This window comes from Aedes aegypti, chromosome 2 (genome assembly GCF_002204515.2).
Source record: "Aedes aegypti strain LVP_AGWG chromosome 2, AaegL5.0 Primary Assembly, whole genome shotgun sequence".
Classification (NCBI taxonomy): domain Eukaryota; kingdom Metazoa; phylum Arthropoda; class Insecta; order Diptera; family Culicidae; genus Aedes; species Aedes aegypti.
In genome coordinates this window covers 282,129,142-282,142,688 of record NC_035108.1, presented here as the reverse complement: position 1 = coordinate 282,142,688, position 13,547 = coordinate 282,129,142, and the positions used below count along the sequence as shown (strand labels likewise).

The following is a 13,547-nucleotide window of genomic DNA, read 5'->3' as shown; positions in this document are numbered from 1 at the left end:
CCTCCTTAACGTGAAGAAATACCTAAGATATATTAAAAAATGAGCTTTTCGCAAACTGTTTAGCAATCTGACGTACGAGGGGTCCTCGAATTCGAGAAAACCGAAAGGACCACCCTTTAGTTTTAGCATATACTAGCAATCAGTGATATTGAATTGAAATTCTAGCGATGGGTGCCGATGACGGCCTGGTTTCAGCGAGAATTGCTAATGTTCAATTTGGGTAGCTAATTTACAAGTTTTTCGTGAGATAATATAGGGCTCAAATTTTTGCCCCAATTTAAAAAAAAACTAGTTTTCAAACATTTATGCAAAAACTGAAAAATCTCAAAGTATTCTTACGATAGGTCTTACAAGAAAAATAGAAACATATTTTAATGTCATTTTATTCGATGTCATGAGAGTTCGACCGAAAATCACAATTTTCACGTCTGGAATCAACAAATCGCTATAACTTCTTCAAATCTCAATCGATTTCCATGATATTTGGATTGAAAGTCTCTTGCTTGAATTGCATTTGAGCCACCTTAACATTTATAACATTTGTTTTGAATTGAGTGAGTTACAAATCTTAAAAATAAACTTTTGTTTTACTTTACTCTATTTCCATTATTTTTGATTTGACCCCTGAGTTGTATAATAATGTAACACTTTGTTTTATTTCTCGTGTTGCAGATGACGTCAACAAAGAATACTCAATCGTGCCCGAAAATGACACTATGGCGCTGTGCTTCGAAAGCTTGCAAGACACCCGCAAACTATTGTACAGCTCCACAGACAACGATAACGACATTGAACCAGAGCCGATCATCTACTTTGTAACGCCAACCTATCCCCGGAGGGAACAGGTTGCGGAAATCACCCGTCTCGGCCAGACACTGATGCACATTCCCTATCTTCACTGGATAGTGGCAGACGATACGTCCGTGTGCAACAACTTCCTCAACAATTTGCTTAAAAAATTTGGTAAATGATTCAAATGTTTTACTACATTGTTGAAGTTATTAAATTTCTAACAAGTATTTATGTAACTTAAACAGGCATTCCCTATACACACATTGCCAGCCCGATGCCCGAGTTTTATCGCACCAAGAAGCTTGTTCCTCGTGGTGTAGCCAACCGGCGAGCAGCACTAGCATGGATACGTAACAACAACAAGAAGACCGGTGTGCTGTACTTTGGCGACGATGATAACACCTTCGACTTGAAGTTGTTCAGTGAAATTCGCAGCACGAAAAAAGTATCCATGTTTCCGGTAGGGCTCATCGGTGATTATGCCATCAGCACCCCGGTGGTGAAGCATGTAAGTGATTATTCAACGTGCAGCTCGGTGGTTAGAGGCATACGATAGTCAATAAACAATTTCACATTTTTTTCTAGGGAAAAGTCGATGGTTTCTTCGACTCGTGGCCTGCGAAGCGGAAGTGGCCCGTGGATATGGCAGGGTTTGCAGTGAACCTGGAATACATGGGTCTCAGTCCTAACGTGACCATGCCGTACAAGGCAGGCTACGAAGAGGACGAATTCCTGAAGAGCATTGGACTGAAGATGCAAGATATCGAACCCAAAGCGAACAACTGTACCGAGATATTGGTGTGGCACACGCAAACTAAAAACAACAAACCACCAAAGATACGGATTAGTAACGGCATACTGCGGAACAATCAATTCAACCTGGGGGTTCTCCTCAAGAAGCTCGAAACGATGGGCGTGAGTCATATCAGTCAGTCAGAAGGTACGTATGATATGATAAGCGACTCGTTGCGTAGACGGTATACTTGGGCTAGACGTTGATTTTTTTAATTGCTGGGGGTGCACTTTGAATTCTATTACGTAATGGGATTGATTGTAATTCTACCAAAATAATGACTAGATTATTATCACGGATTAGTCATCTCATGTTGGTGTTATCAAGAGTTTTCTACTTGATTGTAGCTATCTCTTCTCAACACAGCTTTGTATTTCCAAGCAGAAACGTATAACTAGCATCTGCCTACAGCGTAAGGGCATAGCCAGAAAAGTGCAAGGGAAGAACGTGCCCCTCTCCCTCGCCACTGGTCGATGAAGACACTTTCGCTGCGAGAATTACTCTTGTCTTTTAGTTTTTCAAAGATTGACCAGCGCCTCTTAGTGGCAGTTCGTTGAGTTAAACAGACATGCAGCGTATAGCCCTTGGTTCAATGAGCAACTTTGTTGATGTAATCCTTCTTCCCAGTCCTCTGTTTCTAGAACGCCATAACTAATATATCATCTCCATATAGTAACATTTTCTGAACAAGCGCCATCATGCGGTGAAATTTCCAACTAACTAAATAATGTGTACAGTATAATTTAATATAGAACTGTTTCTGAGATAAAAGATTCCAAAGTTTCAAAAATTCACTGTTTTTGGACTTTTTTTCACAATAACGTGGTAGCCATGTGAACCGACTTTTACTATAGTTCTCTAACTTGATATCGAGAAAGGGCAAGTTGACTTTAGATATCAAGAACTACTCTGAAAGTCGAAATGAAGAAGATTTTTTTTTTCGAGCAACGAAGTATTGAAAACATCCTCAATGGTGTCCCGTCTTAGAGCGTACTGCTTTCCTAATTTAACCCTCTAATACCCAACCCCGCCTTTAGACGGGGTACACTTTGGAATTTTGTGTATTTTTTCGTAGCTCGGAAATTAAAATGATTTTATTTTTGGCCTTAACCTTGACTCATAACACGCATATAAGAATAGTTTTTTATGATTTTTGAAACTTTTTTGTATTATTGAAAATTGTTTGAAAAATTGTATTCTTATATAACCTACAAATGCCTGGGATTCATTTAACGTGTATTATAAAAATTCGTACCTTTTATATTTTTCTACGATCAACCTATCACAGAAGAAGAGCCTGATGGTATTGAAATGATTTCAAATCTGTTTTTCCGTTAGTTACACGGTAAATAAAAAATGTTCCAGAAAAAAATTAAAAAATTCATATTTTCAAAAGTATAGTAAAAACTCAAATTTTTATTTTTGTCAAAAATCAGTAACCAGAAGAGGCTTCAAGAAAAAATTGAAAAGCATAGGGATGTGCAATAATAAAAATAATAAAAATCAAAAACCAAAATTCATAAATTTGCGAAGAAAAATAAATCATTGCCCAAACCGTGTTTAGAATGATTTTAGATAATGAAAAATAATATTTAGATCGAAAACAAAAATTTGGGTATTAGAGGGTTAAAACACACGCCCAGCCCAGTTCACCTTCGTATTTTTGGCATTGGTGATCGATTTATCAATTATAACTCAAAGGCAATGCAGTCTGCTGCGATGAGATAAGATTCAACCAAAAATATGCCAATTTAGCCTGTTGGCAAAAAATATCAGCAAAACGTATTTATAGTCCAGACTGTGCTGCCCGTTTTCGCGAAACTGACCTAAACGCCAATATTGCTAACATTCACTTTTTCATTGCTATACATACATTACCATTTTATCACATGTGGGACATGCATATTGCACTTCAGTCTTTTGTAAAATAACAATTTTATATTTTTTTTTAAATAGACACTACACGTTAATGCGTTAATGCTGGGCTATTTGCCCTTTGAAGGAAGCACCACACTAGACAACGGACTAGCATGCAACGCCCAGTGGCACAGTCAGAAAACATTCCTCTCGAAAAGTTTTCGGCCTGAGGCGGGAATCGAACCCACGCTCCTTAGCACGATGCGGCTAAATGCCTCGGTGACACTAACCGCACGGCTACGAAGCCACACATTTGCCATTTGTGATTTTTCAAAATACACACAAGGAGGTTAGCAAAAACGGATTCTTCTACATGTCTACGCAGATCTTCAATAAACATAATCAAAAGAGTATTTTGTAATTTTACACTATTATTGCTTATCTTATAGTCCTTCTCAGTGTCAGAGTAGATACCGTGACATGCTCTATTACCGTGAGGTTAAAAAAATGCAAGTTTCAATCGATCAGATAAAAATAACGTATGATTATTTTCAAGTCTTTTATGTTTTATATAGTAGACCGTTTTATATACTTTGCATAAAAAATATGATTTGAACCATTTTGAAAATTTTAACCATAGTTACAGTTGATGTTGTTAAATATACCAGTGTTCCAAATACCGTGCATCTGACCCCGACTGCTGAGTCACATTTTGAAACATCTCTCAATTGAACAAACGAAGCGCATCAATAAAACTTTTGTATCAAAGAACGTATTGAGGTTTGCATGATTGATTCGGGAAATAATATATACATTTCACTTCGCTATTTTGGAATTATAACTGAAACACGGTATTTGGAACACATAAGCAACCGTGTCCTAATACCGTGTATTGGCACCAGGCGATTACATTCTAACATTATTTTTGCTTGTTTGTGTGTGCAACTTTAGTTCAAGTTTGTCATGGCTTTCTAAATACTACTTAATGTGCTAACGTTTGTGACAATCATTTAGAAAAAAAAAAATAATATGCTAGAAATCCACATAATTCCCAAATACACGGTATTAGGCAACACACGGAATTAGAGCAGGTCACGGCACGAGTCACTGAAACTGTCAGTAAATTAAAAGGTTCAAAATAATCAAATCAATTTTTGATTTGCTTAAAAAAAAGTTCAATTTTAAAATGAATTTATTATATGGAAAGGAATCCATAGCTCCAAAAACGTGAATTTTGGTCATACTGGTTCTTTCGTCAAGTATGCCAATATATGGGCAGTACAGTAATCGATTGATAGCGTCACTTTATTGGACTATTCATTACGCTGATATTTTCGTCTAGCCACCATCCTAATGTGTATCATGATTGTAAATCATCCAACAATGTGAAGTACGTCATAAAAATCAATCTGCTACAATGGTTGACGTTCGTTCCAAAACAAAAACTTTTTTTTTAAATGTGTCCGTAAATTCCCCGAATGCCAGTTTCTCGAAAGAAAATTCCCCAAATGAATCGTTTCCCCGAAAAGCACCTACTTTGTACCTTGACGGTTACAGTGTGGCATCACGCCATTGTCGTATTGTATCGTATTGTATCGTACCCCTGCCTTGAGTGATACTTCTCGAGCTGTCCCAAACGTTTTGGATTCCCAAGAGTGGAAATTCGATAGTGCGTCTTCTTGCTTCAATCCATCTATCGTCCCAAACGTGGTTGACATCTCGTCTGCATTCCAGACACTTGATTTGGAACCGTAAATAGCGTTACAAGTATCAGCCTAATAAGTTTCGCCGGAAAACCACATTAAGACACTATCTGTCACAACAAATTTGGAAATCGAGAGTATCTCTCACTGTTTCGTTCAGGGTTGACCAGGCCCTACGTTGTGTTATTTTAGATCCCGAAGGGGCAGACGAATGAACGAACGACTTGAATTCTACTACTGTTGATTTACTGCTCCTGCTCGGTGGGGAAACGATACGTGACGATAGCAATCACAGCTTACAACTAACATTACATGGGAAGGGTGCTTTTTTTTATACATGCGAGGTAGTACGGAGGTGCGTATTGCATTACATATGCCGACAGCCCAATACGGCAGCACGAAAGCAATTGGGCTGCTTGCTGCTAGCAGGGGCAAAAGGAGTGAAATTAAATGTACTGCTGCGCTGCTGCATCTGAGTGTAATGGGAGATGCGTTCGCGATGAGACCGAACACTCACTTGTCGCACACTGTAACAATCATGATACGCAACACCTCATGAGAACCTTTTTATAGTCTACTGGTACAGGTCTGATTTTGATTGGAGGATAAAGAGTGAATGATAAAATCCATATAAACAAGCTCCAAACTTAGGGTACACTATTGCTATCGGATGTTTGGGAATTGTAAGTCATGCCAGTATAATAAACCACCTATCCCCAATAGTGAATAAGCGAGAAAAGTGGTTTTTATCTTCGCTCTCTCTTTAGGGTTCTGCTGCTCTTTAGGTTCGCTGTTATTATTTATCAAAGTTGTAACAACTTTGATACCCAAGTATATCAAATGGATTTACACAACAGTTGTTCGACCAATATTGGTATATGGATGTCTTGTGTGGTTGCAAAAGGGCGAAGTGAGAACAATCCAATCAAAATTGGGCCATCTCCAAAGGGAGTGCTTGATGGCGATGTCTGGTGCGTTCTCTACAACTCCCACAACAGCGCTCGAGGCCCTTTTCGACGTTGCGCCACTACACACACATCTTAAACAAGAAGCACTTTCTTGCTCTTACCGTTTATGGGTACTGGATCTACTGGAGAAAAATCCAGTGAATCGTACATCTACACACACTTCGTTGTTTCCACTTTTGGTGAATTGGAACAACATTGTCCTTGCTCCAAGTGATCGCACAATTGCTAGTCACTTTCCTTACAGGACATTTAGCACACAATTCCCTTCACGGGAAAAGTGGACGTCTGGCTATTTGGAAGGAAGTATATCAAACAATATAGTATTTTACACTGATGGCTCCCTTCTTGAAGGTAGAGCTGGTGCAGGTGTATATTCTCGTGAGCTAATGCTGAATCAGTTTTACTCACTTGGTAGAAACTGCACCGTATTTCAGGCGGAGATATTTGCTCTTATATGTAGAGTGCAATCAGCACTTCAACAGCGCGTAATGGGTAAAGTCATATACCTACTTCTGTTCAGATAGTCAGGCTGCTATAAAAGCTGTCGGCCAACTCAAGGTCGAAGATTGTTATCGCATGTCGAACTCAAATTGAGGAACTGAATTCAGTCAACTCTGTAAACCTTGTATGGGTACCTGGCCATTCTTCCATCGCTGGAAATGAATTGGCTCATGAGCTAGCTCGCGATGGAGCATCGCATGACTTTATTGGCCCTGAGCCAGCTATTCCAATTTCGTGCTGGGTGAAGCTTCAGATAGATTCTTGTACGGCTACTCAGTATAAGCAATATTGGAATAATTTGGAGTCGTGTCGTCAAACAAAATTGTAAATTATTGAGCAATCTCCCAGGGTGGCGAAGTATTTAACAAATCTGTCAAAGCAGAATCAGTCAGAGCGTTGACAAGCCACTGCCGACTCAACTACCACATGGCAAATATTCAGCATGTTGACTCATTTGTGTGTGATAGTTGTGACTCCGATTATGGAACTACGTATCACCTGATTTGTAACTGTCCAGTTTTTGCGCAAATGCGATTCCAACTACTTGGTAAACACTTATTAAGTGAAACTGAATTCAGAAGCCTGAATCTTCAGGACATTCTGTTATTCGTAACCCGCTGTGGAGGGCCTATACTCTTTACGCTCAAGTGTTTTACAGTGCCCTTTTTAGGGCGCTGTTCGAACCAATTGTGGTATGGAGCTACATGCTCTCATTTCGCTTATGCGATCTTCCCTCTTCGAGGGACCCCACTCCTATTTCCTCACATCCTTTCCTCTCCCATCGGGTAGATGATGAAATAGGCTCAAATATGGCGATGGCACAAGTATCCCAACTGGCGGGGAACTTGCCGGCCTTCTGATACCTGATACAGGTCTGATTTGATTGGGGGGATAAGAATGAATGATAAAATCCATATAAACAAGTTTCAAACTTTGGGTACCGTAAAGTGCCGTAATTCAGCGCAGTTAACGAATAAAACATTTCAAATGCTTAATTAAAAATTAGTATTGCATCAACAAAAAAGCTTTATGGGTGGATCGCTAGCAAATCTGTTTTAAATTATGGCAAAAATATAAACTAGACTGTATTCACACGTTACAATTGTGATTTTTTTGAAATAGTTCACTCGTTGAAATTGCTTAATTCCGCGCATTTTTTTAACGCTTTTCCATATTCCGCGCAGAAGAATGCCTAATTCCGCGCACTTGCAGAACAATCAATTTAACATTAATTTTGTATAAGGCAGCATCCATTCATTACGTAACGCTGAAATTGAACATTTTCAACCCCCTACCCCCCTCCACAACACTTTTTGTATGAAAAAAAAGTAAAGTTTTGTATGAGCCGTAACGTAGACTTTTTTATAATTTTTTGACTATCACATGAAATAAGGATAAACATTTGTTATAGTCTTTTCCTGAGACGAGACTCGCGAAGACGGTCTTCTTATTCTGTCATTGCTGAGTTTTTTACTTATTCCTCTGTGTTTGTATCAATCATGCGCAAACCCTCATATGAACATCACAGCAAATATGCAATTGCGATTGCATCACACCGAAACATAAAAAGCCTTTGAAGTGAAATTGTATGCCAGAAAAAGTTGCAGACATTTGAAATAACTATAGTCTTGTGTTTAGATTTATCAGCAGCTTTGGAAAAACTGCTCCGAACACTGAGGTTTTTTAACAGTTTATTCAGTTTATTTGTATTCAAACAATACTTTTCAATTTTCCAGCATTTGGACGTTTCGCGACTGCGGAGACGTTGATATTTTTTCCTTTTCCTTGTCAGCTTTGGGGTTGCATGTTATTCCAGAAGAAATTTCAAAAAAAAAAATAGGCAGTTTGGCGAAATCGCCCCGATTACCTCTACACACTTAAATTATTTTACCGTAATCCGTGAATTTCACCGTAATCTCAACAGCTGATCAGTTCGGTAAAATAAAACACCGTAATTCCGTCGAAACTCTACGGATTGCGGTGAAATTTTACCGAAAACTGTAAAAATTTATCGTACTCCGTTAATTTATTTCACCGAAATTTTCAGCTGTTGGGATTACGTTGAATTTCACGGATTCCTGTAAAATAATTTAAGTCTGTAAATTCGTATTCTGCACTGTTCATACAATAACAAATGCTTATTGATCTTGGTTTTGGACAAACTTTTCCTCCCACTATGAATGAACGGCCGCTAGTTTCCCTGTAAGTGGGCTTTCCCGATATTCCGGTTGTTTGCGAAACGTATTTATGCATGAAAATACTTCCTCAGATAAATATTCAGCTGTGAAGACCAATATAGCATGTTTTACTTGTTTGTTGTTCTGTAAATAGGAGTGCGCGGAATTAGGGACTTATGAAAAATAACGTGCCCTAATGCCGCGCAATACTTTTTGAGATAAATCTCAATAATTATGCTAATATTTGATAAGATTTCATAGAAGCATCATGAAACACATCTTTAGCAAGTAGTTTCATAGAATATTGCATAAATAACAAAACATTTTCAATATAGAAATCACGTTTGTTTGTGTCCTACAGTCTTAGCACGGACGCTAAGGAAATTGAAAAAATGGCGTCTACTCAGACGGGCCTCCACTGATTATTTTTTTACGCCGCGAAAAATTGCTCTATTTGTTTTTATTTATGATTCAAACTTATTCTAAATCAAAGTAGCATCAAATGGCGTTAAAAGTTGCTGCAGTATTGATGTGTATTTCCATATGTAAATAATTTTGTATGAAATGCGCGGAATTAGGCAATGCGCTGAATTAGGGCACTTTACGGTACACTATTGCTATCGGATGTTTGGGAATTGTAAGTCATACCAGTATAATGAAACACCTATCCCCAATAGTGAATAAGCGAGAAAAGAGGATTTTATCTTCGCTCTCTCTTTAGGGCTCTGCTGCTCTTTAGGCTCGCTGCTATTTTTTATCAAAGTTGTTACAACTTGCGAAACATTGCTGATGCCTTTATATCACTGTTACTTCTTTTACATTATATAAATTTTAAGTAAAGTAATGTTAACAATTTCATTAATTTGCCTAAATATAATTCTTTTACAGGAACGGCAGCACAAATCACAAAGGATGGCAAGTCTAAGTCATTAATTTCATGGTTTAGTTAATTTCCCCTTACCTTTCACACATAAAACGTTTCCCTACCAAATTGTCTCGAAAAAGACTATCTTATTTAGCAAATGCAGAGAAAAACTAAAATACATATTGTGCCAGATTGATAGACAGACAAGTGAGGAAAATGCTTAGGATATTGTAAAAAAACGCATCAGTTCATCCAACACGCACATTGAAGTACATAACCATATTAACATTACCTTTTGTAGAACATAACTTGAGCCTAAAAGAAGGGCGTATCAAAACTAGTATTGTTAAGTAAATCATACAATTCGATGCACTTTTTGAGATTATCACATACAAACACGATCTGGGATCGGAGACGAACATGATAGATTCATTCATGTTACTTTAATCATTAAGAAGTAATATTAGTTTTAGTTTTGATTATAAGAAATAATCAAATATCAAAAATGGAGCAAGTAGCACCAACAAATAAAAGTTTATTATTATTTCGTAGACTCGCCCGTAAGAAAAGAACTTAGATAGTATAGAATTTTCCGAACAGCATAAACGAGAATGACAAGGACAGGGAAAAACTATGCAAATAGTATAAAACTCAATAATATTCAGATAAAGTACGACTCACCCAAACAAATTTGATGATAGAAACACTTCCCAAACGCGTTCGCGTAGATATGTTTTGCATTGAGTTTGCTGTGATATTAGTTTTATTTGTAATGAGATCGAAAGGAGAAAATTACAACTAATTGATGAAATCAATTGAATTTTTGTTCATAAAATGCTTTTAGTTTGATGTAGGTTGTTTAGGCTGTGAATTGGAATTGAGTGTTCTAATTTTCTTTGGCAACTACGAATGGTTAAAAGAAATGTGCTTTAACACCCGGTTCTTTTTTCACATAGCGTTATTTCAAACGGTTGCAAACATTTTATGCACGTAGTTATAAGTTTTACCTCCTAGTTTCTTTTTAATTTAAAGTATGTTTTTCATTGTGCAAAAACAGAATCGGGTGTATTGTAAATACAGTCATTCAGTCGATAGGCTAAAAAGGTAACCTACCTAATAACTGGTCAAATCATAAAATCATTGGCTATTCGAATATTAGCCCAAATTTTTTGTGGTCTTGGTCTTTAATATTTTCGACCGTTTCGTTCTCTTCGTTGTTCGTCAAATCATCTGAAATGTATCAGTAAAATGCACTGCCCATAAAATCATCACTGTCCCAAATGGATTTTCGATCCAACACCTTTTTTATCGCAACATTCATATTTCAATATATACTCTACTACGCATTTCATATTAACACATATTGCTTGATAATGTTGTGGAAAAATATAAGGTTAATGTTATACTAGTTTCATATTGAAAAATAAAGCCATAACAGTCTCCCTATGAACATTACACCGCAAGCAGTTTCAAAACGTGAAATTCAAGTTTATATTTTTTGCTGATCAATAGTGGCAAAATAAGTAATCGGTAAGATGGGTTTTAGTGACTGCAGAAATGTTCTAGCAAATTATGAACATCTGTATGAGAAAACAAACTTAAGACTTTGAGCGTTATTTTCTCATTCCTACTTTTCCCACATGGGATAGTTATGCTTTTATGGGCAATGCAGTTTTATGCTAAATATGTTGACGCTAAAAGTTGAGAAAACCTCCCATAACAAAGAACAAAGCTGTTGCTTAAAAACGCATATCTAGTGAAACAAGTTTCATTGGTTTTCATTTAAATGATTTGAATATCAATAAATTGAATGTAATCCACAACTACACTAGCGCTACGAATGAAGTTTGACTGTTCATTTTTACCTGAACTATTTGCCCCCGAATCGCAACATGAGAGTGAAACTTTAAAACGAGACTTAAAGGTATTGTTTATCTGTTACCACTGGGACACTCCTTCTTAGGTATCTATTACAATCTCATAAATGTTTGTTTGCAAGACAATGTTCCAACAAAAAAAAAAATATGTGTATTTATCTTGCTTGCTTGTTAGATATCACCATTACAATTCTATCACCGATGGTCCATACCAATAAAGCATTTCTATCAATATGCAATGAACCGTTGTAATATATAATCTGTGACCAAGCACTCGGCTATCGATTGCAAAAGACATCAAACAGCACTAGAATATCACAATTGCAATGCCTACCATTAGTTTGTCTTCCTTCGTTGGTTTTCCGTGTTATAGGTTGAAAAAATTTAATGAGAATAAACAACATATTGCGTCACTCCAGTTCAAGTTTACACAGGAAAAAGCAGCAGAATGCGGAGTAATAACTTTACATTTAGAGTACCTATATTTAATGCATTCATTCGTCTTTGATATTAGCTAATGCTTCTAGGTTCGATTATATTTTTTACACTAAAAGAAGGATCTCTTTTCGCTTAGTATTTCAAAATGCTGTTTGCCGAAATTGGGCTTTAAATTAAGGAAAATAAATCATTTTGAAATAGTCCAAAGGCTAATTTTCCTCTATCCGAAATCTGTCCTTTTTATTGGGTATATGTAGCAATTCGAGGTTGGTAATCTAAGGGGCCCAGATAGCCGTAGCGGTAAACGCGCAGCTATTCAGCATGACCAAGCTGAGGGTTGTGGGTTCGAACCCCACCAGTCGAGGATCTTTTCGGGTTGGAAATTTTCTCGACTTCCCAGGGCATAGAGTATCTTCGTACCTGCCACACGATATACACATGCAAAAATGGTCATTGGCATAGTAAGCTCTCAGTTAATAACTGTGGAAGTGCTCATAAGAACACTAAGCTGAGAAGCAGGCTTTGTCCCAGTGGGGACGTAACGCCAGAAAGAAGAAGAAGAAGAATCTAAGCTAATTTGCACACAGAAGGTCCTGAGTTCGATCCCAGACCCATCCCTTTTCTCGTGGCAAGTGCATATGAAGCATAAGCGCATGTGAATGTATGTGTTGAGCGTAGTTGAGTTTTGTTTTGAGGACCAAGTACAGTTCAGCACAGCTCCATGAGAAAACAAATTTGATGCGAAATAAAAATAGCATCACTTGAGTTTTGATTCAGAAATATTATTGAATACTACACATTTCATAAAAATATACCTGCTGTATGTGTTAGAGTTAATGGACTGAACAGCTGCAGTGCAACATGGTTTCTGAAAAAAATATCGTGAAATTTAAACTCACATTACCAAAACTCAATTTTTAACTTTCTAACAGTGGTGGAAATGTTCGTATCTCGAAGCACCTCACGAGGGTAAACTAACGCAAAACAAACATGACAGACTGGCAGGCTGGCTTGGTGTGAGTAAGTTCGCACCCGCTTGCTCGGGAGAACATACCGAAAGAAATAACAAACAGTTCGTGCACCTCTTCTCGCGAGTAGCCCAACTAGGTGTGATTTTTTATGGTTTTGACAGACAAATCAATTGTAGGTATGTCCATCAAATCGACAGAAAACTACTAGTTTGTAGTAAAAAAAACCCTTGAAAGCAAGAAATCTCTGAGAAAAAAAAAGTTTTTTTTTCGGAAGCGCAGTTGACTCTGAACAGCTCCGAACAGTTTCGCGAATCACGTTAGCTTCGTTTACTCGCGAGCACGACAGATGGGAGTAAATCAGCACTCTGATGCTCGCAGATTATTGTTTTGTGTTTGTTCCGGTTCAGTAGACAAGTTCGTCATTTTCCATCACTGATTTCTAAAACCCACATTTTTATTTTTGATCTAAATATCAATCGAGAGTATCGAGGTATCGAAATATGTATCTTATAAGTTCTTAACTCGAAAGATTGATGGTTCAAATCTGGTTCAGGCGGAAACGTTTCTTTTAACTTTTTTTTTTATTTCAAATCAAAACATGCAAC

At 37.3% G+C, this 13,547-nt stretch overlaps 1 protein-coding gene across 15 annotated transcripts in view; it reads left to right on the top strand.

Moving 5' to 3' along the window:
- The window catches only part of LOC5565758 (galactosylgalactosylxylosylprotein 3-beta-glucuronosyltransferase S), a 103,394-nt gene that overhangs the window by 15,169 nt on the left and 74,678 nt on the right, over positions 1-13,547 (top strand). For 12 of the 15 annotated variants that reach the window (XM_021845218.1, XM_021845223.1, XM_021845222.1 and 9 more), the window contains exons 3-6: positions 673-963; positions 1,038-1,300; positions 1,378-1,732; positions 9,680-10,759. In XM_021845218.1, coding sequence (XP_021700910.1) covers positions 673-963; positions 1,038-1,300; positions 1,378-1,732; positions 9,680-9,741 — 971 coding nt within the window. In that variant the 3' untranslated portion in view covers positions 9,742-10,759. Of the gene's footprint in view, positions 1-672; positions 964-1,037; positions 1,301-1,377; positions 1,733-9,679; positions 12,173-13,547 lie in introns of those variants that run through there. The other 3 variants (XR_002500573.1, XM_001650092.2, XM_021845224.1) reach the window with 2 other exon arrangements.